The sequence below is a fragment of the Rhamphochromis longiceps genome, linkage group LG17 (genome assembly GCF_057381845.1).
Source record: "Rhamphochromis longiceps isolate RC_006_pf linkage group LG17, R_longiceps_female_GT1.1, whole genome shotgun sequence".
Lineage (NCBI taxonomy): Eukaryota > Metazoa > Chordata > Actinopteri > Cichliformes > Cichlidae > Rhamphochromis > Rhamphochromis longiceps.
In genome coordinates, this window is record NC_140573.1 from 38,877,459 (window position 1) to 38,903,879 (window position 26,421).

The window sequence follows — 26,421 nt, forward strand, 5'->3', positions numbered from 1 at the left end:
CAAGATCTAAAGTCTTAAGTTTCTGCTTTTTAGCTTGTTTGTGAACCAATTGCTTTTTGGGTTCCTTTGCCAAATTCTTTGATACGCAACACTAGCAATTTCCCACAGGAATATATATCAGTACAGGGAATTGTTGAATTCTTGATGTAACCTTATATTATAGAATAATGGCATGCTTTAAATGAGCTGTTTTTTCAGCATTGTGTATTAATTTCCTTGTTATCACATAATGACCATATTTTCTTTGAAATTTTTAGTTTCCTGGTAAAGAAGCAGGTGTGTGCATGTTAGTTCACACATCCCTGTGGTGGTGGTGATTCATGCAGTGTGTGTGTATGTATGGTCGTTGCATATATAAGGGACGGAGTGGGGTGGTTGGGCACATCCTCCTGGTTGCACTTGCACAGAAAGAAGAAAATGACCCCTCAGCAACGGATGCTGTCTGTCTGTTTTTTACTGGTCTCAGGTACCATGCATTTATTTATATATTTTGAATATTAATTAATTATTTTAAGCAGAATAAGTAACAAATCAAAGCAGTGTAAATATTTGTTATATATTGATTTCATGCATTACTATGGTTTTCCTTCTTATCTTAGAAAAACATTACAGAAAAAATGTTGATGTATACTGTCCTGTCTACAGTATGATGCACTGTATTTTCATATTTACAAGGAGTTTTCCTTGTAATTGAATGTTGTTGTTAAAGTGTTATTACATTGTCTTTTTTCCTTACCTCTCAGTTTTTGGGACCGGTGGATCAGTGACAACAAAAGAAACTCAGAAATGTGAGTATAAGTCAGTGTCGTCGCTTGATAACTTAATTTTAGAGAGTCAATCCTTTTTACAGTAATTACACAGTCTTCATTACTTTACTTGGTCCCTTGTCCATCTCTGAACGATAAATTTGTAAGCAACTTAACTTTGCCATGATCAGTTACTTGCAGGACGTATGGCAGTGGAGTCGTCCAGCCCTTCAAAGGCCTGGGTTACTACGTGAGGTCCAATTGCCCGTTCACTCTCACCCGCTTCACCCACAATCGTGTGGAATACGACATAACCATACGGCGAGGAGACAGCGGGCTGCTGGTTCAAGTCGAGATCACAATGAACAAAGTCCGGACTGTTCTGCAGAATGGAAGCATCCTGGTGGAGAAGAAAAGGTTTGTCCTCAAATATGGATCCACTAAGTTAGTGCTTCATTTGAAGAAAACTGCTTGACTTTGAAACCTAATACCATTTGCACGAGACACAATCTGATCCTTGTTTCTTAACATCTGATCTTAAATTACTCATTTTTTGGCTCCAGAACACCAGTTAGCGTAAGCATGTGAGGCACCAGCAAAGTGTTTTGTCCAAAGACACTTTAGTTCATTAACTCAAATGTCACTCATACTCAACCACCTAACCAAGCCGATCATGCTCGCAGGTATTTCAGCACTTCTACCATCAGTGCTAGTTCATTATTAGCGCTGGCCCTGGGACACTGTGCATTATTAAGTGTTTGTCTTTGTGGTTGAGTTTAATGAAAAAACACACGATATTCTATTCGCTAGATACTCTCACTCTCTGCAAAGGCTGTTTTGTATTATTATTTCCTGTTTTTCACTTATTTTCCAAAACTGAAGAAGTGAGACCTCCGATCATTTCTGAGCAGGTGTCCCTTGTGTATTTTCTTACAGTGTCTCCCTTCCATACGATCACACCTACCAGCATATTTTTCAGTACGGCATCTACACTAGACTGAGGAGCTCATTGCTTCCACTTTCTGTCACCTGGCATAGTGTACCTGGAGGAATAGACAGTTTGTGGGTAAGAGGATACATAATGTATGAAAGCCTAAACAAAGTCAAATGTACAGAATCTATAAATCCCTAAGAAGAATTCCTGAAGCTTCTATGTGATTTGCTGTTCAGGTGGAGCTGCAGCAAGAACTGAGCACTGACATGACTGGACTGTGTGGAAAACACAACGTAACAAGTATGTCACCTACAGCACAAATAAACTAACAACTAATAGCTGTAGTATAAGTCTAATAACATAAGCAACAGCACAATATTGTACACAAGTGAAGAAAAGGCTGGTTTTAAAGCTTTACATACTACTGAATCTTCCCTTTTAAGAGTTTTTAATGATTTGTCTTTAGCAACTGACTCAGGTGACTGTGGTTTATTATCGTGCTTTTAGATTTAACGGCTGGTTTTGATACAGTGGATCATAAATGTTAATTTCCCGTTTGGAGCAGTGTTATGAGTGCTGTACTGCAGTGGTTCAGATCCTATTTGGCAAAGCGAACTTTCTCTTTGAAACTTGGGGAGTTTGTGTCCTCTGCTGCTTCTCTTCAATGTGGGATACCACAGGGGTCAGTTTTAGGCCTCCTTCTTTTCTCCCTATATCTCCTACCCCTTGGCTCTATTTTCAGGAAACATGGGATTTCTTTCCACTGTTATGCCGATGACTCGCAGATTTATTTCCCTCCTAAAAAGATAAATGGTTTCTCCGTAGACCCTTTGCTTAAATGTCTTGATGAAATAAGGGCCTGGATGGCTTTGAACTTTTTGCATTTTATTGAGCATAAAACAGTAGTGATGGTTTTTTTGTGGCACTTCTGAGACCACTAAACGGATCTTGGTTCCCTGGCACAGTATGTTAAACCAATCATCACTAATCCGGGAGTTAAAATGAAGGCAGATCTTAAACTTGAAAGCCAGGTCAGAGCTGTGTAAGATCTATCTAGCTTTTGTCCTTTGAGGCAATTAGTCAAAACAAAGCCCATCTTAATAAAGCTACGCTTCTTAAAACATATTTATTTGCTGAAGCCTTTGGCACTCTTTTAAGAGGTTGACTCAATTTATTTTAACATGTTTGATTTCATTTATTTATTTATTTATTTATTTATTTATTTATTTATTTATTTATGTATTTCTTTGTTTGTTTGTGTGTTTGTTTATGCTATTTGTATATGTACAGATCTTTGTGAACCCTGGTTTTATGTTAAAGTGCTTTATAAATAAAGCTGGTATGGTAATGTTGGTGGTAGCAGAAATAATTGAAATAGCGGTTAATATAGGCCTTAATTCAATAGTAATTATAATTAATATATAGTATCGGTTATGCTAGATGTAAATAAGAGGAAAATTAGGACAGTTTTACATACATTATACAACCTCGTCTCTGGTTTCCTGGTATGGACTTTTAAGCATAGTCCAGACATATTCAGTCGGATTGAGGTTGAGTCTTTGGGAAGGCCATTTCAAAAGAAGAAAAAGAAGAAAACTTCTAAAAGTGAAATACTTTCTCATTCTTGCTTTAAGTAGTTTTCAGTTGCTCAACTTTGGGCCTTTGTTGCCATATGCACTTGTTTGTTCAGTGTTCTGGGCTCTAGTCTGGCCAGCACTCTGGCTGTTTCAGTCTGCAGCAATGTTGTAATTGGTACAGAAAGTAATTTGGTATTAATTTACTGACATGCACAAGACCCTACCTAACTGCTGTCATCCGTTTCTTCCAGCACAGTATGTTGCTCTAAAAATTCTATGTATCATACTTCCATGAAAAAAGATAAATACAATCTCTAGGAATATAAAACATTTGTTTTTGCATATTTTGTTCAAAGTTGAATGCACATTTTATTTGTGAAAACAGGCAACAAGCAGCAGCTGATAACAGAGAGCAAGCTTACCCAGGAAACGTGTCAAACGCGAGATCCTGTCTTTGTCACTAACCAAGTAAGCTGATGTTACAATAGTTTTTTTTCAATCATTTTCATAGTTTAAATCCACTTTTCTTTATTCGTTTGTTTTTGTTTTCATGTTTTCAGGAATCGATCAGTTATATAATCATATTGTATAAATGTTGCCGTACAAAAGATGTTAGTCTAAAATGTTAATGTTCCTCCAATGATATTTGCAGGTATGCAGAGAGTTCTTTTCTTACACTATGGAGTGTCTGCAAGTTAAAACACCATTTTATATCCAACTCTGTGAAGAGAACATTTACAGCTTTGAAAACAGCAAATACGTTCGCTGTGCTTTCTTCAAAGAGATTGCCCTGCACTGTGGAAACAAAAGCTATGTGTGGCAGAAATGGAGAGCTATAACCAAATGTGGTAGGTGATCATTTATCATCATTCTTAAAGTCTTAAAGAGGGTTAAAAGCTTCATAATAGTAGTCGCAAAGTTGTTTGTTTATGGATTTTTAAGCTTTTACGGATAAAGGATGAATTCTAACTGACATTTCATTTAGTTTCATGATGGATTTACCTTTCTGTTTTTATGAATGCAGCTGAGCCGACGTGTCCTGGATACCTGGTTTATAAAGAAGAGGGTAATGCATTTATTCCCAGCTGCTCCAACCCTAACCCCAGCTTTTCCAGCCAGGCTATCACCAGCACTTGTGTCTGTCCAAAGGGTGAATACTATGAACTGTATTTTGTTTTTTGCCTTGGTAAGTCACATGAAACTAATCAGAACTCATCATCAAAAATTTACTGAATTATATTGTAGGTAAGGTGCTTGATGATCACGCAGAAGACTTCCGCTGCGTGAGTGTGCCTAGCTGCCCCTGTGTCTTCTCTGGTAGGACTTACTTAACTGGAGACAGACGTAACACTAAGTGTCAGGCATGGTAAGTGGCCAAAAAATAAAATAAAATAATACTGGAATTTTAATACATAAAAACCCTTAACTTTAGAATCATAAAAGTGTTTAGAAGTTTTTAAAACACATTTTAAACTTTTGTCCTTAGTATATGTGATGGTGGAGGATGGAATTGCTCAGAGAATTCCTGCCTAGGCAGATGTGACATTGAAGGGCAATTTGTAACAACATTCGATGGCAAAAAATATGTTGTTCCTGGTAAATGCACATATGTGGCCTCACAGGTAAACACACAGCCTACAGCACAAATATGTGACATTAGGACGACTGTGCATGATTGTGATGCTATGTTGTTTTCATGACCACATGCAGGGCTTAAACTGGACAATAAATGTTGGATTTTCTGGGAAGCATGCATCTATACAAACAGTCGTTCTCCAGATTTTCCAGGTATATATCCCACACACTATACAAACTATCAAATCAATTAATAGTGAGGAAAAATGAGCCTGATTATGCACATCATTTGGAATTTGCAGGAAATGTACACATTCACACGCAGCATGGTTAAATTTGAAGACCAAGAAATTACTGAACTTCATCAGTCTGGTAGGTAAAAGAATGCTAGTTAGTCTGCTAGCCTCATAATATATACTGAATGGTTTCGATACATAAACACCAAATCTCTTACTAATTTCTCTCACTTTTTAGATCATGCCCTGGTTTTCTGGCAGTCCTCTATGTATGTTGAAGTCCATACATCCTTTGGTATGAAGATCCAAGTCCAGGTGTCTCCTGAAATCCAACTTTACATTACACCACCAGGAAAACACACAGGCACGATTTCAGGTTAGTACATTAGTCTACAAATACACACTAAACCTGGAATTACTTTTATCATGATTTATTTTATGAACTGTCAAATTATTGGTAAAACAGAAAAATGTTCTAGTTCAAACTTTAAACTTTATGTGATTTTTGTAGCTTAACAAGCATTTTATTCTGTCTTGAAACAACCAAGCCTTCTGCTCAGTTCTTCCAATTTGTGTAAAGATTTCACAGCAGAAATTTTGACATACAGAATACTTTTTAATTCTCAGTCACAAAAGTAAAGAAAATGCTATTTTCACTTAAATTCTCAAGCCGTACCACAAAAACCCAAATATAACAGAATTCTAGAAATGGCACTTAAATTACAAGTTGTTAAATATGTGCAGTTTTCACAGCAAACATTATAAATGTTCAAATTTTCTACCATAAAAATGTATTTATGCAAACTGGAGGCTGCCAAGCAGGAAATGTTCTAAAAATCTGAGACAAAATAATAAGTCTGTCTTTCAGGTCTCTGTGGCAACAACAACAAGGACACCACAGATGACTTCACCAGCAGCAGCGGGATCATCGAGAACTCACCTGAACCTTTTGCGCTGTCCTGGAGCGTGGGCCGTTGTACACCGAACATACCGCCAACCTGCATTAATACCGACAACGGTATCAATCAGTCATATAAAGTAGACTGTCCTATAAATTCACAGATGAGAAGATGCTTTTATATTTTGTCTTTAACACACAGAAAACTGTTTTATACTAAATTGTTTTGCAAAATCATTACTTATTTTAGCATTTGATGTATTTCTGCAGAAATATTTGCTGATGAAAAGTGTTCGGTCTTGAACAACCCAGCTGGGATATTTGCAAAGTGCCATGGCTACATCCCAACTGATCAGTTCCATATGGTAAGATTGTTTTACTACTCAACCAAATCTGAAGAAACTGCTGAAGCTAACTCGTGCTGACATATTGATTTATAACTTTATAACAAGTTGAAAACTTAAACCTGCATTATGCATATAAAATTAAACCAGTTTAAGGCGAACATGTTGATCATACAGATGCATACATTTTTGTTTGACTCATTACCCCGGTGCATATATTTCTACTCCACTCTTCGACTATATTTTTACAGGCTTGCATCCTAAGAACTTGTAACTGTGGTACCAATTTGGTCCAGTGCTTGTGTGTTGCTCTGGGCAACTATGCCAAAGCATGTGCCAGTCTTGGAGTTGAACTTGGTGACTGGAGGAAGGCTACCAACTGCTGTAAGCATTTAAAAATGCAAATATGTTTTCCTTTTACTGCACACGACTTATAGTCTTATGTAGGCAGTTTCTGCCTTGTTTTTGCAGGATGCATTGTATAAGCAGATTATTAAATGTGAATCAAAATATTTTTGTCACAGCACTGACATGTGAAAAGAACCAAGAGTTCTCCTACAATGTGCGAGCTTGCAACCATACATGCCGCTCCCTGTCTGCTCCTGATCCTCGCTGTGGGCAGGAAGACGCTCCCGTGGAGGGCTGTGGCTGCCCAGAAGGAACCCACCTGAACCAAGGACAAATCTGTACACCAAAGACTGAATGTGTATGCCATCATCACGGCGGTATAACGCCACCAGGGCCTGTTGTTATCGATGGACGACAGTGGTGAGTTGATCATTAAAGATTTTTTTAAGGAATTTCAAATTGATCAAATACATTTTGTATTAGCATGAAACTGATGGTGTATGATAAATACAATGGTTCCAGTTTTATTAATCTTATGTTGTGTTTTCAAAAGCAACTGTAAGAATGGAGAACTGCAGTGCTCCAAGGACTGTGGTAAATATATTATATTTTTGTACTAGACATACATTGCTATATGAGCAAGAGTCACGGCAGTAAACATATTATTATATCAAACTTTCAGAAATATATTTAATACATGAATTTGTTCGCATCAGGCTGCAGGAATGGAAAGGTGTGCGTGCACTGCTCAGAATACCCAGTTAACACAGCTCAGAAAACTTGCGACAGTCTCAGCAAACCACTGGTATGTATATTTATAATTATTACCATTTGTATGTAAATGTGGCTTCATCTTTAGTTTTTTTTTTTTTTTTAAAGGGTGACTAGTTATTAGAATAAACACGTTTGCTCCTCACAAAGGTGTAATTTTCAGGTTGGTGTGATTTTCAGGTTGCCAGTGTGACTTGTGAGAGTGGCTGTTATTGTCCTCATGATCAATATGAAGATCACCATGGAAACTGTGTATCAAGGGACAACTGCACCTGTGTCTACAGTGGTAAAGTCTTCAGGGCAGGAGAGACTGTTAAAACCAACTGTAAAAAATGGTAACGCTACTTTACCGGTTCAGTCGCAAAGTTTTGTTTTTCTGTAAACTCAGTGTTATGAATTTATCTTGCAGTGTCTGTGGTCAGGGTCAGTGGGACTGCACAGATGAGCCGTGTCCCGGGACATGTCAAGTCTATGGAAATGGACATTATCAGACCTTTGACGCTAAATGGTATCGCTTTGGTGGTCACTGCCAGTATACACTTGTAGAGGTGAGAGCCAGAAAAATCACAAAACATGAATGTGTTCACATGCATGATATAAAATTTATATATAATGTAGATATGTAAATTCTATTTTTAAAGTTGCAGATTCATGATGTAGGAGATATAAGTCATACACTTTCACAAAGTCCAGGTCTCTCTCTCTCTCTCTCTCTCTCTCTCTCTCTCTCTCTCTCTCTCTCTCTATTACAAAAACTGTAGCTGTTGACTTTCAGTCATGGTGGTAACCATTTGTTCATAACTACAACAAAATGCATGATTTTTGATATATAATAAGGAAGTTTTAACCATGCTTTTCGATTTCAGGATTACTGCAGAAGTCAAAACGGCACCTTTTCTCTCCGAGTGGAGAGTGTGCCCTGCTGTGATGAGGCACTCACCTGTTCACGCTCCATCATACTGGACTTACAGGTAAGTGGCTCTATCCCTAAATATTCCTTGACCTTTATTTGGTGGTCATGTTATACTAGTTTTTATTAGTGTATTTTTTGTCTTACTTGGAAATGATCAACCTCAGTCAAAGGATGGTTATTTACTCAAGTCGTTCATGAATCATGGAACATAACTTGCTGCAGAATTAATGGTGTGCATTATGAGGTAGCTGCCCATATACCAGTAAAATAATCCCTTATCTTGTTCTTCTATCTTGCTCTTCCAGAGCAAAGTCACCCTTATCCTGAATGACATGAGAGTGACCAAGCAAATCCAAAAAGGCTGGACTTTGCAGCAAGATCCACTTTACACAATACACACAGTGGGACTCTATATCATAATCTCAGTACCCAGCAAAGGTCTAACTCTAATATGGGACAAACACACCCGGATCACCGTAGAACTTCATCCAGACTGGAGGGTGAGTAATAAAAATGCTAAGAAGGATTTTAAACGTGACCATTCTTGTGTAGTAGAATACTGTTATCCTCACTATAAAGCTTGAAAAGGAGAGAAGTAGAATTCAAAAATGCAGAACTGAATTAATAACATATCCACTGTGTACTTTTATACTCATTTTCTTTTTCAAACCGTCTCACCTGCAGAACAGAGTGTGTGGCCTCTGTGGGAATTTTGACTCCAATGAGCTGAATGACTTGCAGATCAGTGGCTCAGCAGGTAAACCAGTCAGTTTTTTCTCCTTTTTTGCTAGGGGTGGTGTCTTTGCAGTGACACCAACACTTTACCTGTGACACTCAAACTAAAAACAAAACTCTGTTCTTAGTGGTTTCTAGTCCAATGGCCTTTGGCAACAGCTGGAAGGCAGCAACTCCCCCTTGTACTGATGTGACCACTGAGATATTTCCATGTGAACGCAATTCCTACTGCTCGGCCTGGGCCCAGAGGCGCTGTATGATCCTTAAAGGAGGCACCTTCAAAGACTGTCACTTGAAAGTATGTTCTTCACATTGCACACAAGTTGCTTGTGCTTGCTTAAAAATAACTACTTTTTAAGCAGAGTCGCAAAGAGAGGATTGGGACTTTTATTTTGTATACGGTGAAAATTTGATACCAGTGTTGCTGTCAAAATGTATTAGATTACAGTTTCTCTTTTAAATTTAACAAGCATTGCAGCTAATTTGATTAACCTATTGAAGTAATAACATTTCTTGCTTTTACTTTCCTAACAAATGTTTTTAAACTTAAAACCCTCCTCCACAGCTTTTTGATAACAATTGTAATGCAAACATTATAATAATTTTTGAGTTCCTAGACTTAAAAGGCATTTCTAGGTGCAGCAAGGAAAACCACTTTGGTGCACATGGATATCCAGAAGCACTGCTTAGGGCAATGAAAACTAGTAGATGAAAGGGAGCACAAATGAAAAAAACAATGCTCAACATCAACAAACTGTGAACAAAAAGGAGCTTGTCGAGACCTTTAAGGCATCAACATCCAGCCTTTGATGGTGTTGCATTGAAATTTGTTCCAAAACATGCCCCTTAAAAAGGCATGTTATTATGCACATAAACTTTTCACGAGAATTTATAATATACTTTGTGGATAAAGGTTCTGAGCCACCCACACATTACAACAACCATGGAAAGCCACATGATGAAAGTTTTTGTGCTGATTTTAATGCCGGTAAAAGTTAAACATTACATCTGCATTTTTGTTGTGATTGAAGTACAACTTGCAGTCAGGTACTTCCCAACTCTGATGTTTACTGATCCTCAGGTGGATCCAGAGCCCTACTACCATGCCTGTGTGCAGGAATCCTGCTCTTGTGAGTTTGAAGGGAAATTCCTGGGTTTCTGCACAGCTGTGGCAGCTTATGCAGAGGCCTGCAGTGACCAGGACGTCTGCATAGATTGGAGGACACCTGATATGTGCCGTAAGTTTTAAGCTTTTTCCCCACATAAGGTGTGCATGTCGTCAGCCAATCATCAGTCCAGCTTATATAAATTCTTTTCTGTGCTTCAGTTCTTGCCAACACACACCCTGCATTGCTTAATTTAAATTCAGTTTTATTTTATTGTATTTTAGTTATTGTCAATATACTCATGAGCGACAATAGATATGGCACTATCAAAGGATATGTACAACAATCTGCATGATGCGATCAATGTTTTTTGAAGGTTACAAAACACTGAATACAACAAAACATAAACTGTGATAATTTACATCTTAGCCGTCTACTGTGACTACTACAATGAAAAGGGCCAGTGTAGCTGGCATTATGAAGCCTGTGGTAGGATTCTGACCTGTGGCAAAGACTTCACTCAGAAGCTGGAAGGTAACCAATGTTTCTCAGTTATAGTCTAACATGTTAAAGTTCAGCTTGCACAAACAACTGAGTATATTTACTTTTTGGAAAAGGCTGCTACCCCAGATGTCCAAAGGAAAAGCCATACTATGATGAGAATACTGGTGATTGTACCACATTGAGGAACTGCTCTTGTTATTTTAATGACACGACTGTACGACCTGGACAAGTGGTGAAAATAAACTCTTTTGAATGGTAAGTTGACACATTCACAATATATATGGCATGCAAATATCTACATTTTCCATGCAATTGTCATGAAGTTGTGTTGTTAGTTACACTGACGGCTGGTTATTTCTTACTCTCCTATTTTATTCAGCTCCTGTGAAAATGGAACAATTAAATGCCGTAAGTATAAAAAATACATTCATGTGTGTACTATACGTGGCCGATAAAACAATTCATTTTCAATTCTAACTCACAACATATTGGTGCTTGTTCAGGACTCCTGACCAATCAGGGCTATGAGATAGTAAAAGCACAGGGAGCAACATAACTTGGCTAGTTGTAGAAAAACATGTTATCCACATTTTGAAAAGAGAATTTGGATTTTCATCTTCAACTAGATTTGTCACCATTTCCTTGGTAACCATGAGTGACATTACATTACAAACCAGCAGAGAAAATTTGTCTCTATTTCAGACATTGTGCGACTACTATTTAAATCTATCAAATTATCTTCTATGCTGAAATACAAAGTAATACCCAGCATGTTAAAATGTGATGTGTATGGGATCAATTGTGTCTACATGTGAGGAGTTGGGAGTGATAATGGGTAAAAAACGTTAGTGAAGGCAAACATATGTAATGTAATGATAGAGAATACAAGGAAATATTATTGAAATTTATTATTATTTTTAAATAATATGTGCTTTTATGGATCCTTCTTTTAATAATTGCACTTATTATCAATTTTAATTCAACAGCACTTCCGCCCACAACTACCACCACACTAATAACATCTCTCAAAACAACTGCTTCAACTACAAGTGAAACAACTACTACTACTACTACACCAGTGATTACCACTACCACAGTCTCAACTACCCCTGAAACATGGTCGACACCCAGTGCTACCTCTCTACTAACTTCATCTACTAGAAAAACATGGTCAACAATGCCCTCCACTTCTGCTATATTAACAACTCCTGTGCCAACAACTACAGCTACTTCAACTACTACTGTAACATGGTCCCCCACCACCTCTGAACCAAACACTACGACTACTTCAAGTACCAGCGAAACATGGTTAATAACGCCCACTACTACATCTGCAGCAACTACTAAAACTACAACTGGAACCACAGGGTCCACCACCACTGCTACAACAATGGCGACTTTTACCAGTGATCCAGTGACCGGTAACAATCGGTCATTTGAATTTTACACCACTAAACCAACAACTACTTTACCTACCACCATTACCTCAATAGCCCCTACAGAAGCTAACACAACTACAGCTACTATCAGCACACTCTCCACATCACTGTCAACTTTTTCAACATCTGCAACTCACTCGACACACCCTACAACAGTAACAGAGTCTATAACAGAGACTCCCACTGAATCTGCTAGTACAGTACTTTCAACCTCTTACCTACCTACAAGTACTTCATTCCTTAATGCTTCAACAACACGGGCCACAGAATCAGAGCCGACAAACACAGTTATATCAACATATGTCTCAACACCTCCACCATCGACAAAACATACGCAGCCAACAGTCACTACACTTCAGTCCACCAGCACCTTTGCAACCAATTCTACATCTGCTGTAACCTCAGGTCTGACAGCAATACGCACAGAAGTTCCCACTGTATTTACTACAACCACCCAACCTACTACCTCCCACTCTGAATCAACAACATCTAAATCTACGTCGCCACTGATAACTAATACTGTGACAACATCTGGACAAACAGAAATAACAGAAACAGGTGCTACAACAATGGGAAACCATAGCACTTCAGTAGGCACCACAACATTTTCATCTATTAATACAGAATCCACACCCGAAATTAATACAGGACCCCCAATCACAACAACACCACCTCAGAACAACTCCCAAGGTAAATGTTATGTATCTGTTTTGCACTGTTCATTCATCATCATAGCAGTCGTTTATGTGAGTAACCTAAACGATATTATATCTCTGGCAGTATTTCCCACAACATTTGGAACACTTCGGCCAACAAGCACGTTTGCAACCAATGCAACAACTACTGTAACGTCAGGTATGACTGCTACCAGCACAGAAGCTCCCACAATATTTACTATGCTTGCTCCTCCCCTTTGTGAGTGTGGACGCTTCATCTCTTTGCTCTTGAATGCTTTGCTTCTTATATTGATTTTTATTGATTTTTATGCTGATTTTTTCCCTTTTTTCCGTGTGAGCTTACCTGCGATAACTTCTGGACACTTGTAGATCATTAGGACTAGAGTGTTCTTAACAGAAACAGCAACATTTTATGGTTACCTTATCCTCAGCGCTCCGTGTGTCTGTGGCCTAGACACAGCTGAAGCCTGATTACAGCGTCTGGGCACCGAGCAGCCTCAATAACCTGGAAAGGTGCTAACCGCTAGGCTAACTAGCAACAAGATGCCTTCCCTCTCCACAGATGACTACCACAGCTTCCTGCAGAAGATTGCAGTACTGGAGACAAAAATTCATCGCTTAGAAGTAAACGTGGAGGTAAATGGACTGTGTGGAAATGAAACAACCTTGCCTTTGATTCAAAACAATGGCGATGAGCAAGCTAGTACACAGCTAAGGAGCACAGATAACATGACCAAGAAAGTAGACTCTGTGCATTATTATAAATCCTCAAGTGATAATCCCCCCTTAGACTGTCTTGGTGCAAAACCAAGACATAAATCATGTCTCCTGGAAGGGGGAGGACGTATCACAGGCAGGGCACAGCGAGCTGAAATCTCTGAAACCGACTGGCCTTCACTTCCTACGAGACAGAGAAGCTCTTCTACCCCTGTATACGGGAGGAAACAGGACTGGACAACCGTGAATAGGAAGGTTAACAACAAACCTCCAAAACAACTGAATGTGAAACTGCAGAACAGATTTGCTCCACTATCAAAGGACCCTGGATCTATATCGGACAACCATCCATCTAAAAGCAGCGAAATAAGGTCTGAAAATCTGTTGAAAAGTGAAAGGCCACAGGGAAAGCTAAAGGCTAGGCCTGAAACTCTGATTGTGGGTGACTCTGCCGTAAAGGATGTACAAAGGATGTGCGGTAAGAACACTAAAGTCCTCTGCTTTCCTAACGATATGGTCAACAACCTGAAGGAGAGAATTCTTCAAATTGCAGATGAATATCCAACTGTGACAAACATTGTTCTGCATACAGGGTCAAACGATGTGTCCAAACAACAGTCGGAGGTTCTGAAACGGGACTTTACTGGATTATTAAATACTGTAAACTCTCTGAATGCAGCTGTATTCATCAGTGGACCTGTACCGCCGGTCAGAGGAGGAGACGAGAGATTCAGCAGGTTGTTTACACTGAATAAATGGCTTATATCAGCATGTGCTGACCACTCAGTGCACTTTATCGACAACTTTAATATTTTTTGGGAACGCAGGCATCTGTTCAAAGCAAATGGATTTAATTTTAACAAGTCAGGGGTGAAACTGTTCACCTCCAACTTGTTTTATTCCATACGTCATCCATCCGTGCTTGGTGCCAAGGCTGAGATAAACGAGGAGTTATCTCATAAAGAGGAACAAACAGTACTCCAAGAACAGACAAAGCCCAGCAGAAACCTTGAGGAGGAGCTCCATTTGCCCCCACCCGGGAAGAGCCTCAGAAAGGAGAGACATCCATGGCATCTGAGGAAGAGCCTCAGAAAGGAAAGACATCTAAGGCAAGAAGAGGGGTCCCTATTTGCCTCCAACTCTCTCAACAACACCAACGACCAGGACAAGGGACCACGACCTTCCCCAGTCCCCCAAACCCCTGACAGGCCATCACCCTCCTCCCCCTCCCTTTCTCCCTCCTCCCCACACCTGAAATTCACTGAGGAGATGATGGAGCGGGTCAATGCTGGGCTCAGATCTACCCCCCGTCCCAATCCCTTTTTGTCCCCCATAAACCCCCCACCAGAGCGGCCAAAGGTTCGCCATCGAGCCCCACCCTCAACAGAGCAATCGAAGTCACATTGCCCAGCCTCGCCCCCCTTAGTTCCTCTTCATGCCCTGTCTCCGCAGTCTGATGCGTGATGTGTGAAGGGTCCGGGCTGTGAGGATTATGGCAGTGATGACTTTTCCCAGGAGAAGCTGGGACCCTGTTTACTAGAAGGTTTTAAAATTTCTGTACTTTTAGGTGACAGGAGACATGTGGCCTGGTCAAAACACAGAGAGCTGCACTCTAAAAGATCTTTAAACATAGTAAACATACATTGTGTGCCACAGACTGCTCCCAAACACGAGGGGACAAGTAATACCTCTAAAACACTTAAGTTGACTCTTGACCTACTGATCTCCAAAGGCCTGAGCATTTCAAAGGTTACTGTGTCTGATGTGGGCCTGTCTGATCATTACTGTGTTTTCTTTGAAAGTAAAATCTCAGCCCACACAAATATATCAACAACAGTGATCACAAAACGGTGTATAACTGAACACAGTAGTGCAATTTTTAACCAGGTCTTCCCATTAACACCTGACCTGCCCAGAGCTTTCAGTCAATGAGCTCGTCAATAGCTTCAATGCTAACATGTTAAATGTAATGGACACTATTGCTCCCATTAAGGTGAAGGTTATCTCTGGAAGGAAAAAGTCTCCATGGAGAAACTCCACACTGGTGAAAAATGAAAAACGAGAGTGTAGGAAAGCTGAGCGCAGATGGAGAAAAACAAACCTCCAGGTTCATTATGACATTTATAAAGAGAAACTTCACAATTATAATTTACAAATGAGGAATGCAAGGAGGTCCTACTTCTCTGACATCATCACTAAAAACAGCCATAATGCTCGGGTCTTATTTTCTACAGTTGACAGGCTAACAAACCCTCCTGTGTCAGTGGCAGCTGAACTTCATTCGACCATGGCCTGCAATGACTTTGCCAAATTCTTCACTGAAAAAATCCAAAAAATTAGACAAGCAATTGGTACATCAACAGCAGATCCAGGATATGTACTGTGTCCACCAAAAAACTGTTTAAACACCATGAAACAGTTTCAACCTATTAACAGCAAAGACCTGGAGGACATCTTAGGTCAACTGAACTCCTCCTCCTGCTGTTTAGATGTCCTGCCAACAAGTTTTTTCAAAAAGGTCTCAAAGACTTTAGAGTCAGACCTGTTACAGATCGTCAACTTTTCTTTATTATCAGGTGTGTTTCCAGAATCACTAAAAACTGCTGTAATCAAACCTATACTGAAAAAGGACAATCTTGACAAGACACAAATGAACAACTACAGGCCGATCTCAAATCTCCCGTTTTTAAGTAAGATCATTGAAAAAGCAGTTTCTCAATAGCTCAGTTACTTCTTAAAACAGAATAATTGCTACGATGCCTTCCAGTCAGGTTTTAGACAGAACCACAGCACTGAAACCGCTCTGACCAAAGTGTTTAATGACATATGTCTGAATACAGACAGTGGAAAAATGTCAGTCCTAGTTTTACTGGATCTCAGTGCAGCATTTGATACAGTTGACCACAACATATTACTCAAACGACTGGAGAACTGGACAGGTCTTTCAGGAACTGTACTAAACTGGTTCAAAACATACGTAGAAAACAGGAAATACTTTGTATCAATAGGTAACTTCACATCTGAGCAGACAAGTATCACATGTGGAGTTCCCCAAGGTTCCATCTTGGGACCCCTTCTGTTTAACATCTACATGCTCCCACTGGCACAGATTATAAACAACAACAAAATAAACTATCACAGCTATGCAGATGACACACAAATATATATCACAATGTCACCAGGAGACCGAGGCCCTGTACAGGCTCTTGGTAAATGCATTGAGGAAATCAATGACTGGTTGTGCCACAATTTTCTCCAGCTAAACAAAAACAAAACTGAGGTAATAGTCTTTGGCGCCAAAGAAAAACGATTACAGGTCACCAGAGAACTTCAATCTATACATCTAAAAACCACAAACCAGGCGAGAAATTTGGGTGTAGTGATGGATGCAGACCTAAACTTAGAAAAACACATTAAGACAATAACAAAGTCAGCTTACTATCACCTCAAGAATATATCAAGGATAAAAGATCTGATGTCTCAACAGGACCTGGAAAAACTAGTCCATGCATTCATCTTTAGTAGGCTTGATTACTGTAACAGCATCTTTACAGGTCTACCTAAAAAATCAGTCAGACAACTACAGCTCATTCAGAACTCTGCTGCTCGAGTCCTCACTAAGACCAAAAAAGTGGACCACATCAGTCCAGCTCTGAGGTCCTTACACTGGCTGCCTGTCCGTCAGAGGATAGACTTTAAAGTTCTGATGCTGGCCTATAAAGCTCTGAATGGTTTAGGACCAAAATACATCAATGACCTCCTGACCCAGTATGAACCATCCAGATCCCTCAGGTCATCTGGATCCGGTCTTTTATCAGTTCCCAGAGTCAGAACCAGACACGGAGAAGCTGCATTCAGCTTTTATGCTCCTTATATCTGGAACAAACTCCCAGAAAGCCTCAGATCAGCTGAAACACTCAGTTTATTTAAATCCAGGTTGAAGACTCACCTGTTCTCAGCTGCATTTGAATAAAGCACCAAATCCACACTTTAAGCTTAAATTTCAAAACTTACATTTAACTACTGATTTTATCTACTGTTCTGATTTTATCTGTTTTGATTTTATATACTGTTGTTTGTTTGTTTGTTTGTTTGTTTGTTAATTAGTTAGTTAGTTTATTTGCTTGTTTTATTCAATTTTAAATCATGCTTTTTATTTGTTCTTGTTTCTAATGTCTCTGTAAAGCACTTTGAATCACCTTGTTGTTGAATTGTGCTATACAAATAAACTTGCCTTGCCTTGCCTTGCCTATGTCTACAACCACCTAACTAACTACCAGCTAGACATTTTCATTTATGATCATAGTAGTCATTCACGAGAATAACCTAATCAATGTTTCTGTATTTTTGCGTTCACTGTTTTCTGCCACAGCATCAGTCTGTAGATGTGTAGACCTGAAGAGTAAAAAAAGCTGGATTTGTGGGGAGACATGGTCAGAGGACTGCTTTGATAAGCACTGTGTTGGTGGAAAGATAGAGTTGACCCCAGTGGTTTGCCCAAAGTCTACAGCTCTGCCCTGTCCCAGAGAACGGGCCGTAAAGGTCTCGGATGGATGCTGTGAAACATGGAAATGTGACTGTAAGTGACCATACCACTGACTGACTAACCCAGAATGTCATTATTAGAGTTGTGCAGCTGGCTCAGGTTGGCATTTTGACAGATTCTTATTTTTAGCTGAAATCCAAATTGTGTTTTTATCCATTCCCAGGTCACTGTGAGCTGTTTGGGGATCCCCACTATGTTTCTTTCCAAGGAATACCCTTTGATTTCTTGGATCAGTGCTCCTACATCTTGGTGGAGGAGCAGTCACCACGTCATAATCTGACCATTGCTGTGGACAACTTTTATTGCGTACCTGGCCTGCAAGGCTCCTGTGCCAAAGGACTCATTCTGAAATATCAAAACAATGTAGCTGCGCTCAACATCAACACACAATTGTTTGTAGTACAGGTAGGATTTCATCATGCATCCATATTCAGTAATTATACAGCAGTTTGTAACTGAGAATACTCACTGGAAAGACAGCTAATTTTGATGATAATGTTATTATACTTTAGGCTACACTGAACAATGTGACAGTCCAACCACCATATGAGGAGAATGGTTTCAGATTTGAGACCACGGGGTACATGGTGTCAATTCATCTCCCAGAGATTCGTTCTTATGTCTCCCTCACTCCATCCTATACCCTGGTTGTGAACCTGGCCATGGAGCATTTCGTCAATAACACCCAGGGACAATGCGGTGAGTACTGGATGGAGTGCTAGAAGTGTGTTAGAAGTATAAGCTTATCAGAGCTCACTTATCAATTCTCCCTCCAGGTGTGTGTGGTGGAGCATCGTGTATTCGTAAAGGAGGGCAGATTGAGGATGACAGCTGCTGTGATAAGACGGCCTATGACTGGGTGTATCCAGATCCTCTGAAGCCTGCCTGTAATTCTGCACCAAGGGATGTACCCTGTCTTCCTGGGCCAACCTCAGTACCTCCTCCCCCACCTCCGCCTCCCTGCCCTCCAAACCCATTATGTGAACTTCTACTCCACCCGTAAGGTCCACACATGAATGTAGCCTACTAATCATGGATTTGTTGTGTTAAAACTGCTTCAAGTGTACTTCATGATAAATCTACATGTTATATACTGCTTTATTTTGATTATTAATTGTAATAGTGTGTGGCTCTCTGTCTCTTTGTGTATAATTTCAGCAAATATTCTTAAATTCACTTTGTTTCAATTTCTCCAGTGTCTTTGAAAACTGCAGCAACTACGTGGATCTAAACCTTAAAAAGAAGAACTGTGAGTTTGATTCATGCAGGAACCTAAATGGTTCTTGCTCATCTCTGGAGCAAGCTGCAGGAGAATGTAAAAGCTTTGGTTTCTGTATTGACTGGAGAGGACTGACTAATGGAACCTGTGGTATGCATCGTCTTTTTTTTTGTCTTACAATTAACATGGCAAACCAGTAAAGCTAGAAATTAAGTGATTTATGAATAAATTTGCTTTCTTTGCAAGTTCTAATTTAAATTGATGTATTATTAACGTCAGTGTCCTTGATCGTGTTTCAGATGTGCCATGTCCAGAAGGATTGGTTTACAGAGAATGCAGCACAAAGTTGGATGACTTCTGCTATGGAGGGTTAGGAAACTTTACTTTTGGTGTGATGCAGATAAAAAGTTAATCAGCTTGGTCATATAAGACTGATCTCTTTGTGGTCTTCTCCAAGGCACATTAGGAAAGCCTCCTGGGAGGCTAGGTTTAGACTAGTTTTACCACTTGCATCAACTTCTGTGTCAAACTGGAATAACTTTTATGTCAAGGAGCCAAACAGCACTTTTTAAGAGTCCAGAGTGTAAATGCTTGAATGCACTGGGTTCTGAATGTGACCTCACTGTCTTGTTTGACAATCAGTGGAGTTTCGCACCATGAATTTAATCAACGTAAGATTTTCAAGGCTGAGTTTTACTATAATTTTCTGAGGAATCTCATTTAAGGGATACCTTATGAAATTTGGTGTGTCTGGCAGCTTCACGTCTGGTGCATTGAAACAGTGTGTTTGTTGGCCATCCCATATCTGAAATTAGATATGTTTCGATTTTTATTGGGGAAGCTGTTTTCTGATTGCACCTTGTAATTTCCACATGTTTTTCCTTCATATACTATTCTGAAGATTTACACCATTTTCATGCTTTTCTCCGGCTTTTTAGCGTGCGCTATCCAGGAGCTTTGCTTGAAAAAAAAAGCACAGGTTGTTTCTGTCCCAGCAACCTGACCAGAGCAGGAAATCACTCAAACATCTGTTTGCCTGTTTGTTCCTGTAAGTTGTATAGCCTAAGATGATGACAATGACACCTAGACAATTTTTGTTTGAAGTCTTTTACAGGAAGATAAATAAAGGATTTTCTTTCTTTTTTCCCTAAAGATTGCAAAGGACCAAGTGGAGAACCTAAACTTGTAAGTAAAAGCTACAAATTTCCACAGGGATGCTGCTGTTATGTGACACATTCTGTAATCAACAGTTTAGCTCAAATAATTTAAGCGTATTAGTATTAGATCTGAGTGTAGATTTACAAATATTTCTGTATGTGTGTTTCAGCCTGGTGAAGTCTGGCAGTCCAACTGCAAACTGTGTAGATGTAACAACCAGACTATGACTGAAGAGTGCTTTCCACCACCTCCTAAGCCAGCTCCCCTCTGTGGCCCCAATGCAGTTTTGATAAACACTTCCTGCTGTGGTGATGTGATTTGTGGTAAGTAAAGGTGTTTCATATTTTCTAGTTCAGTTAATGATTGATTTTTTAAAGTTTTCAGTATCTTTTAGAATTATAGAATTTCTGTATTTTTTTTTTTTTTTTGCGTAATGACATGTGCTTTAGTCAAATGTATTTGCAACAAAGTAAGGTAATGCGCTGTTCCTAAAATTGGTAATCACATTAGCCGTACTTATCAAATAAGTATGTTGGGTAACAATCTTTAATATGGCCCATGATTAAAGGTGCAATTCACTTGTAATTAATCAGATTTTCAATGTATTTAAAATAAATGACAATATATTTAAATAAAGTACAAATACTTAAAAGTAGGTAAAGTGGAACAAGAGGGTAACAAATCAGATTTTTACAGAAAACAAATGATTGTATTATAAGTCAATTTAAGTACTTCATAAGTAATTTAAAGCACTGCATAATTTTTTGGTAATTTTGTAGAAAGACAAACAATATTTTCCAATATTACCTGGTAAGTAAACTTACTTTTCAGGGGTTGGGTATATTATGAACTTAACATTGTCTAACCTCCAGGTATTTTCCTTTCCTGTACACTCAATTTGGAAGTTATATTTGAAGTACACTGCAAATGATAGCAAATCAGCACTGCTCAGTGTTAGTCATTGTTAATCTTCAACACTGACTAGCTTCCTGTTAGAAATATAACACTGTCAAAAGTGTTAATTTAACACTCAAAAGAGTGGACACATATAGACACTTTCTAGTGTCAATTTAACACTGGAGATTTTGCAGTGTATGATTGCAAACCTCCCCACAAAACAAACAATTAATTATTATATTCCATAACTATAAGGTCAAACAGGACTGCAAATTTTTATTTTTATTTTTTTTCGTAAATTGCCTTTTTAAAAAAAATTGTATCCAAGCAAGGACAAAATGTCAGCACAATATTCAGCTTTTAATTAGTTGGAATTTGTTGCACAAAATGATGAAAATATGACAGTGAAAGGGAAAAATTTGCATAGACAAACTAACCCTGACTCTAGATACAGTCTAATCTCAACAAGTGTGATCTCTAGTTCTCAGCAATGATTACTCCAAACTAGAAGCCAAAGCTTCATTTTTACCAGTTTACCAGCAAAAACTAAAAAAAAAAAAAAAAGGCATGGTAGAATGATTCCACCAATACCAGTTTCCATACCTATCGCTATCATCATTCATTAAGAAGTAGTTCTGGAGTAGTTTTCACAAACTTTGTTGTTGGTAATGCTTCAAAAATATCATATATACGAGATAAGAGATTCCTGCTGATATCTTGGCATACATGTTCATACTTCCAAATCTCAACTGGCAATTATGTGATAATGCATCGCAGAAGAGCAAGTAACAAATACACAAATACATGTAGAACAACACCTTATATCTATTAGCAGATATATTTTAGTTATGTGAAGCTGCATCTTTGATGTTGTTAGTGACCCAGAATATATTTGAAGAGTCAGTTACTTGTTGTCGTTTTTTTAATTTGTTTGTTTGGGTGATTTGTTTAATAGGTGGCTCCATATTGTAATGATTTATGCATTTGAATGTAAAAGGTTTGTAGTTCACATCCACAAATCCCATTTGGGCATCCAGCATAAACTCAAACGCAGCTACCTGCTGTGGTGACCCCTTGTATCGAGGGAGAAGCCTAAAGTGGCCTCTTCTTAATTAATTAATCATTTAGGAAACATTTTGACATGAAATATTAGGCACACACATTTATTGCAAATCACATTAACTAATGTTAGGTTAAACCTTAATAACACTTGTGTTTCATATCAAAATGTCTGCTGTTAAAAACATAGCAAAGTCAAACACACACACAAAAACGTGTCTTTTTTTTTCAGTTGACAAGACCTGCAGTTATAATGAGAAGATATACAAGGTATGCTGCATTGAATTTTATTGTAATGTCTCTTTGTACTAAATTGATTGAAATTGTTAATCATTGTCAACCATTGTCTGATTCTTCATTTTAAATTAAAAATGTTCTTTGTGCATGTAGGTGGGAGATCAGTGGACAGATCCTGCCCATCCCTGCAGGTCACTGAAGTGCAGTAAAGACGGCATTCAGACTGAGACCAAAGTCTGCTCCAATGAAAACTGCTCTGAGGTAAAAATGTTCAAGTAAACTGTAAAATCTTAGATTGATTTTCTACAATAATAAGCTCATATCGGTGAAGCTTTACACAGTACTTACATTTATTTGCAGAGCTTTTCAAAGCTAAAGTGTTAGAATTTATTTATATTCAATATTTAAATGTCACATAATAACAATAGAAGAACACTGTCAGAACAAGCACTGTGAGAAAGAAAGACTTACCCTTAAAAGATGCTTAGAAACTACAATTAAATACTGTGTGAACAAGCGCAAGAATTAAAGTCTACAACTTGTGGGGCTTTTTCTCTAGGAGGACAGAATCTGGGATGACCAACACTGCTGCTTTACATGTAAGTCAGACCCTAAATCTAACATTTCACATAGAAATGAAAGCTATAATTTATTTATTTTAATTTCACACTCTTTACATTGTTCCACCTCTACTTTGTTACTTCAAACTTCAGGTAACCAGGGCTGTGCTGCTAGGATGTCCACCCTCAACATCACCGTAGATAACTGCACCACTGTCATGCAGATGCCTGTGTGTCAGGGGAAATGTGAATCTCAGCCAAGGTGAGATGAGCAATAGTGATGATGCAAATTAATGCATTTGAGGCCCTTGTTATTCACTTCATAATCACTAACCAAAGAAAAGTGCATCTAGATTCGTTGTATGAATTCTGTGCGAACTTTGGATATTTTTCTGAAATTTAGATTTTTTGTTTCTCTCTTCTATCCCACTTTCACCCACTCCCATTCTCCTCTGCAACAGGGTGGAGTTACATGGTGACCTGTTGGAGCAGCGCAACACATGCTGTCTGGACTGGATATCAGAGAGGAGGCCCGTGACTCTGCTTTGCTCTGACCTCAGTACGAGACAATACTACTACAAGCACATCACCAGCTGTGCTTGTAGATCTTCCGGCTCAAGCTGAAAAATAAAACTCAGATGAAAGAAAGAATTATCCATTAGACTGTCACATGAAAACTAAATGTATTAAAATGTTGTTCCTTATATAAAGTAAATGCTGAATCAGTTTTATATCAAATAAAGTGAATGATTTGCTATTATGAAGGCATGTATTCTCTGTTTTCTTGAATGTAAAAACTCCATAATAAACTTCATCACGATTCCTACCCATTTGTCTCAGTGTATTTTTTAAAAATTATACAATACAATTTTATTTATATAGCACATTTAAAAACCAGAGGTATGCCAAAGTGCTTCACAGAATCAAATAAAAGCAATAAAAGATACAAATATATTGACAGGAGGGAGACATAACTAACCAAGAATACAGTAGACACAAGCCAAAAGGCAATGAAATGAAATGAAATCATTATAAACATTAATCAGAGCAAAAAGATAAATTACAGCACACTTACAAATGCGAGCTCTAGGAAGCCGGGAAGGATAGGCTAAATAAATAACTTTTTAATTGAGATTTAAAAGATTTAGTTGAATCAGACGCGCAAATAGCTTGAGGGAGATTATTCCAGAGGTAGGGTGCAACAGAGGCTAATGCACAGTCACCTCTGGTCTTAAGCCGAGATCTAGGTCGCACCAGGAGCATTTGGCCTGCTGATCTAAGCTGAGGAGATCAGTAAGATAGCTGGGTGCGGTATTATTTATGATTTTAAAAGCGAGCAATACGATTTTAAAATCAATATGATATTTAATGGGGAGCCAGTGCAGGTCGGAAAGAACTGGAGTAATAGACTCAAACCTACTAGTCCCAGTTAAGAGAACGAGAACATTTTGAACGAGTTAATTATGTACATGTTAGTTATAGTTTAAATGTTTCACAAAAAGTTTCTGTAGAAGGTATTTAGACATGTTCACATTTTGCAATTTTTAAATGAATAAGAAATTAAGTTTACCCACAGATAATAACCCGTTGAGAAAAAGTGCAAAAGTATGTCTTAATATTGCTACCAGGTCTTGCTTTAAAGCCTTTATTAATATCCAGCATTTGGTGTTGGCAATACTCTGAATGTTTCAATGCATTCTCTTTTTCCAGTTGCCAGCCTTTAGTCATGGATGACCCGTGTTTGAGTACATGCTTGTTTTTACCTACCTTACACAGATTGGAGTATGGTACTTCTTAATGTCAATAAAACCTTTGGTCATTTTTGAACAAATACCGCCATCGTGCCTGAGTTATACTTACTCAAACACACAAAGCAACCGTTGACCTCCCATCAGGCCTTCAGTGGAAAACCTTTACCTTAAGTTATCAAGGTCAGACTGAATGAACAAAATCATTTATCATTAAGTGGTCAAGTGGAATTCCAAAGATTGTTGGATTGGTACATGGATTAGAGCTGTTTAGAAATCTTCAGACAAGGAGATTGTAGGTCAACACCCTCTGGCTATGGGTAGGGTCAGAGAGTTTTGAAATTGGCATGATTTAAAGGTACCTGCTGAAAACGAAATTGTGTATTTGATAAGTAGAATATTCTTTTTCATTTGAGACATCAAAAACACATTTTTACACACCTACATTTAAATGTTGGTTAGAAAGTAGGAAAAGCTTTGAACTTTTGATAGTAGTAGAGCACAACTCAGTATACCTTTTAAATTACAAATGACAAATTCTGAAAATGTTAAGACGTATAGTAATCATTCACAAATCTCAAAAGCTTATAGTTTATTCAAAAGAAAACATTAAATTTATAAACTGAGAAAACGTACGCATCTCCATGTTTACCACTACGTAGCCCCACCTCTTCTTTTAACAACAGTCCATAAACATCTGGATTCTGAGGAAATTAGTTTCTAGACCTTTTAAAGAGCAGTGTTCTCCCATTTTCACCAGGTGTAGGATTCTAGCTGCTCAACAGTCCTGTGTCATCTTTCTTTTTCATTCATTGTTTCATGATACATGAAATTCTTTTTAGTAGTTGGCAGTAGTTGGTAAGGCTAGTTCTTCAACTACAATCTACACTACTGTAATATATGCAGCAGGCTGTTTAGCACTTTATTGATGAAATATGTAATGAATGATAGATTTGTGGATGGCATGGTGAACTGTGGTCACAGTCAGTCCTTTCTAAAAAAAAAAACATATATATATATATATATATATATATATATATATATATATATATATATATATATATATATATATATATATATAGTGTAGTTTAAATGACAGCTAGTGTCACTAATTTGCATGGTAAGTATCCTCCTTAAAGGAAACCACCAATCACCAACTATCAAGCTGTATGATATACATGCACTCCCAGCATGCTATTATAATAATTTAATTGAAATTGTTTTGGTTCTTTTTTAGTTGAAAACAACGTGTTTGTGTCTGATCATGTCAGTGAAATTAGCTGTATGTCAAATTTGAAAAATTTTGGTGACCACCAGAATATTTAATGCTACCAAATTTACTGTTAGTCATATTTTTTTTTTTTGGTAAAAGTTAAACTATTTTATAAGCTAAAAGATATGACACAAAACAAAGATCTAATCAAAATAAGCGCCTATTTTTATATTTAGGAAATGAGTCATGTCTTTGAAAAGAAGA

The 26,421-nt window shown here is 38.2% G+C and overlaps 1 protein-coding gene across 1 annotated transcript in view; it reads left to right on the forward strand.

Annotated features, from left to right (window-relative positions):
- The first annotated feature begins 417 nt into the window (after nt 1–417).
- The window catches only part of muc5e (mucin 5e), a 33,725-nt gene continuing 7,721 nt past the window's right edge, over nt 418–26,421 (forward strand). The window contains exons 1-43 of the mRNA XM_085386132.1: nt 418–466; nt 744–788; nt 938–1,163; nt 1,683–1,812; nt 1,917–1,980; nt 3,643–3,725; nt 3,910–4,105; nt 4,282–4,407; nt 4,503–4,623; nt 4,744–4,879; nt 4,968–5,045; nt 5,135–5,204; nt 5,307–5,444; nt 5,937–6,086; nt 6,237–6,331; nt 6,562–6,694; nt 6,835–7,078; nt 7,212–7,252; nt 7,375–7,463; nt 7,610–7,764; nt 7,839–7,977; nt 8,296–8,400; nt 8,648–8,842; nt 9,027–9,099; nt 9,206–9,375; nt 10,159–10,315; nt 10,613–10,717; nt 10,801–10,942; nt 11,067–11,095; nt 17,893–18,099; nt 18,230–18,471; nt 18,579–18,765; nt 18,843–19,065; nt 19,263–19,435; nt 19,585–19,654; nt 20,224–20,333; nt 20,439–20,470; nt 20,613–20,766; nt 22,632–22,669; nt 22,790–22,897; nt 23,196–23,235; nt 23,350–23,458; nt 23,658–23,797. Of these exons, the coding sequence (XP_085242258.1) occupies nt 418–466; nt 744–788; nt 938–1,163; nt 1,683–1,812; nt 1,917–1,980; nt 3,643–3,725; nt 3,910–4,105; nt 4,282–4,407; nt 4,503–4,623; nt 4,744–4,879; nt 4,968–5,045; nt 5,135–5,204; nt 5,307–5,444; nt 5,937–6,086; nt 6,237–6,331; nt 6,562–6,694; nt 6,835–7,078; nt 7,212–7,252; nt 7,375–7,463; nt 7,610–7,764; nt 7,839–7,977; nt 8,296–8,400; nt 8,648–8,842; nt 9,027–9,099; nt 9,206–9,375; nt 10,159–10,315; nt 10,613–10,717; nt 10,801–10,942; nt 11,067–11,095; nt 17,893–18,099; nt 18,230–18,471; nt 18,579–18,765; nt 18,843–19,065; nt 19,263–19,435; nt 19,585–19,654; nt 20,224–20,333; nt 20,439–20,470; nt 20,613–20,766; nt 22,632–22,669; nt 22,790–22,897; nt 23,196–23,235; nt 23,350–23,458; nt 23,658–23,797 (5,317 nt within the window). The remainder of the gene's footprint in view (nt 467–743; nt 789–937; nt 1,164–1,682; nt 1,813–1,916; nt 1,981–3,642; nt 3,726–3,909; nt 4,106–4,281; nt 4,408–4,502; nt 4,624–4,743; nt 4,880–4,967; nt 5,046–5,134; nt 5,205–5,306; nt 5,445–5,936; nt 6,087–6,236; nt 6,332–6,561; nt 6,695–6,834; nt 7,079–7,211; nt 7,253–7,374; nt 7,464–7,609; nt 7,765–7,838; nt 7,978–8,295; nt 8,401–8,647; nt 8,843–9,026; nt 9,100–9,205; nt 9,376–10,158; nt 10,316–10,612; nt 10,718–10,800; nt 10,943–11,066; nt 11,096–17,892; nt 18,100–18,229; nt 18,472–18,578; nt 18,766–18,842; nt 19,066–19,262; nt 19,436–19,584; nt 19,655–20,223; nt 20,334–20,438; nt 20,471–20,612; nt 20,767–22,631; nt 22,670–22,789; nt 22,898–23,195; nt 23,236–23,349; nt 23,459–23,657; nt 23,798–26,421) is intronic.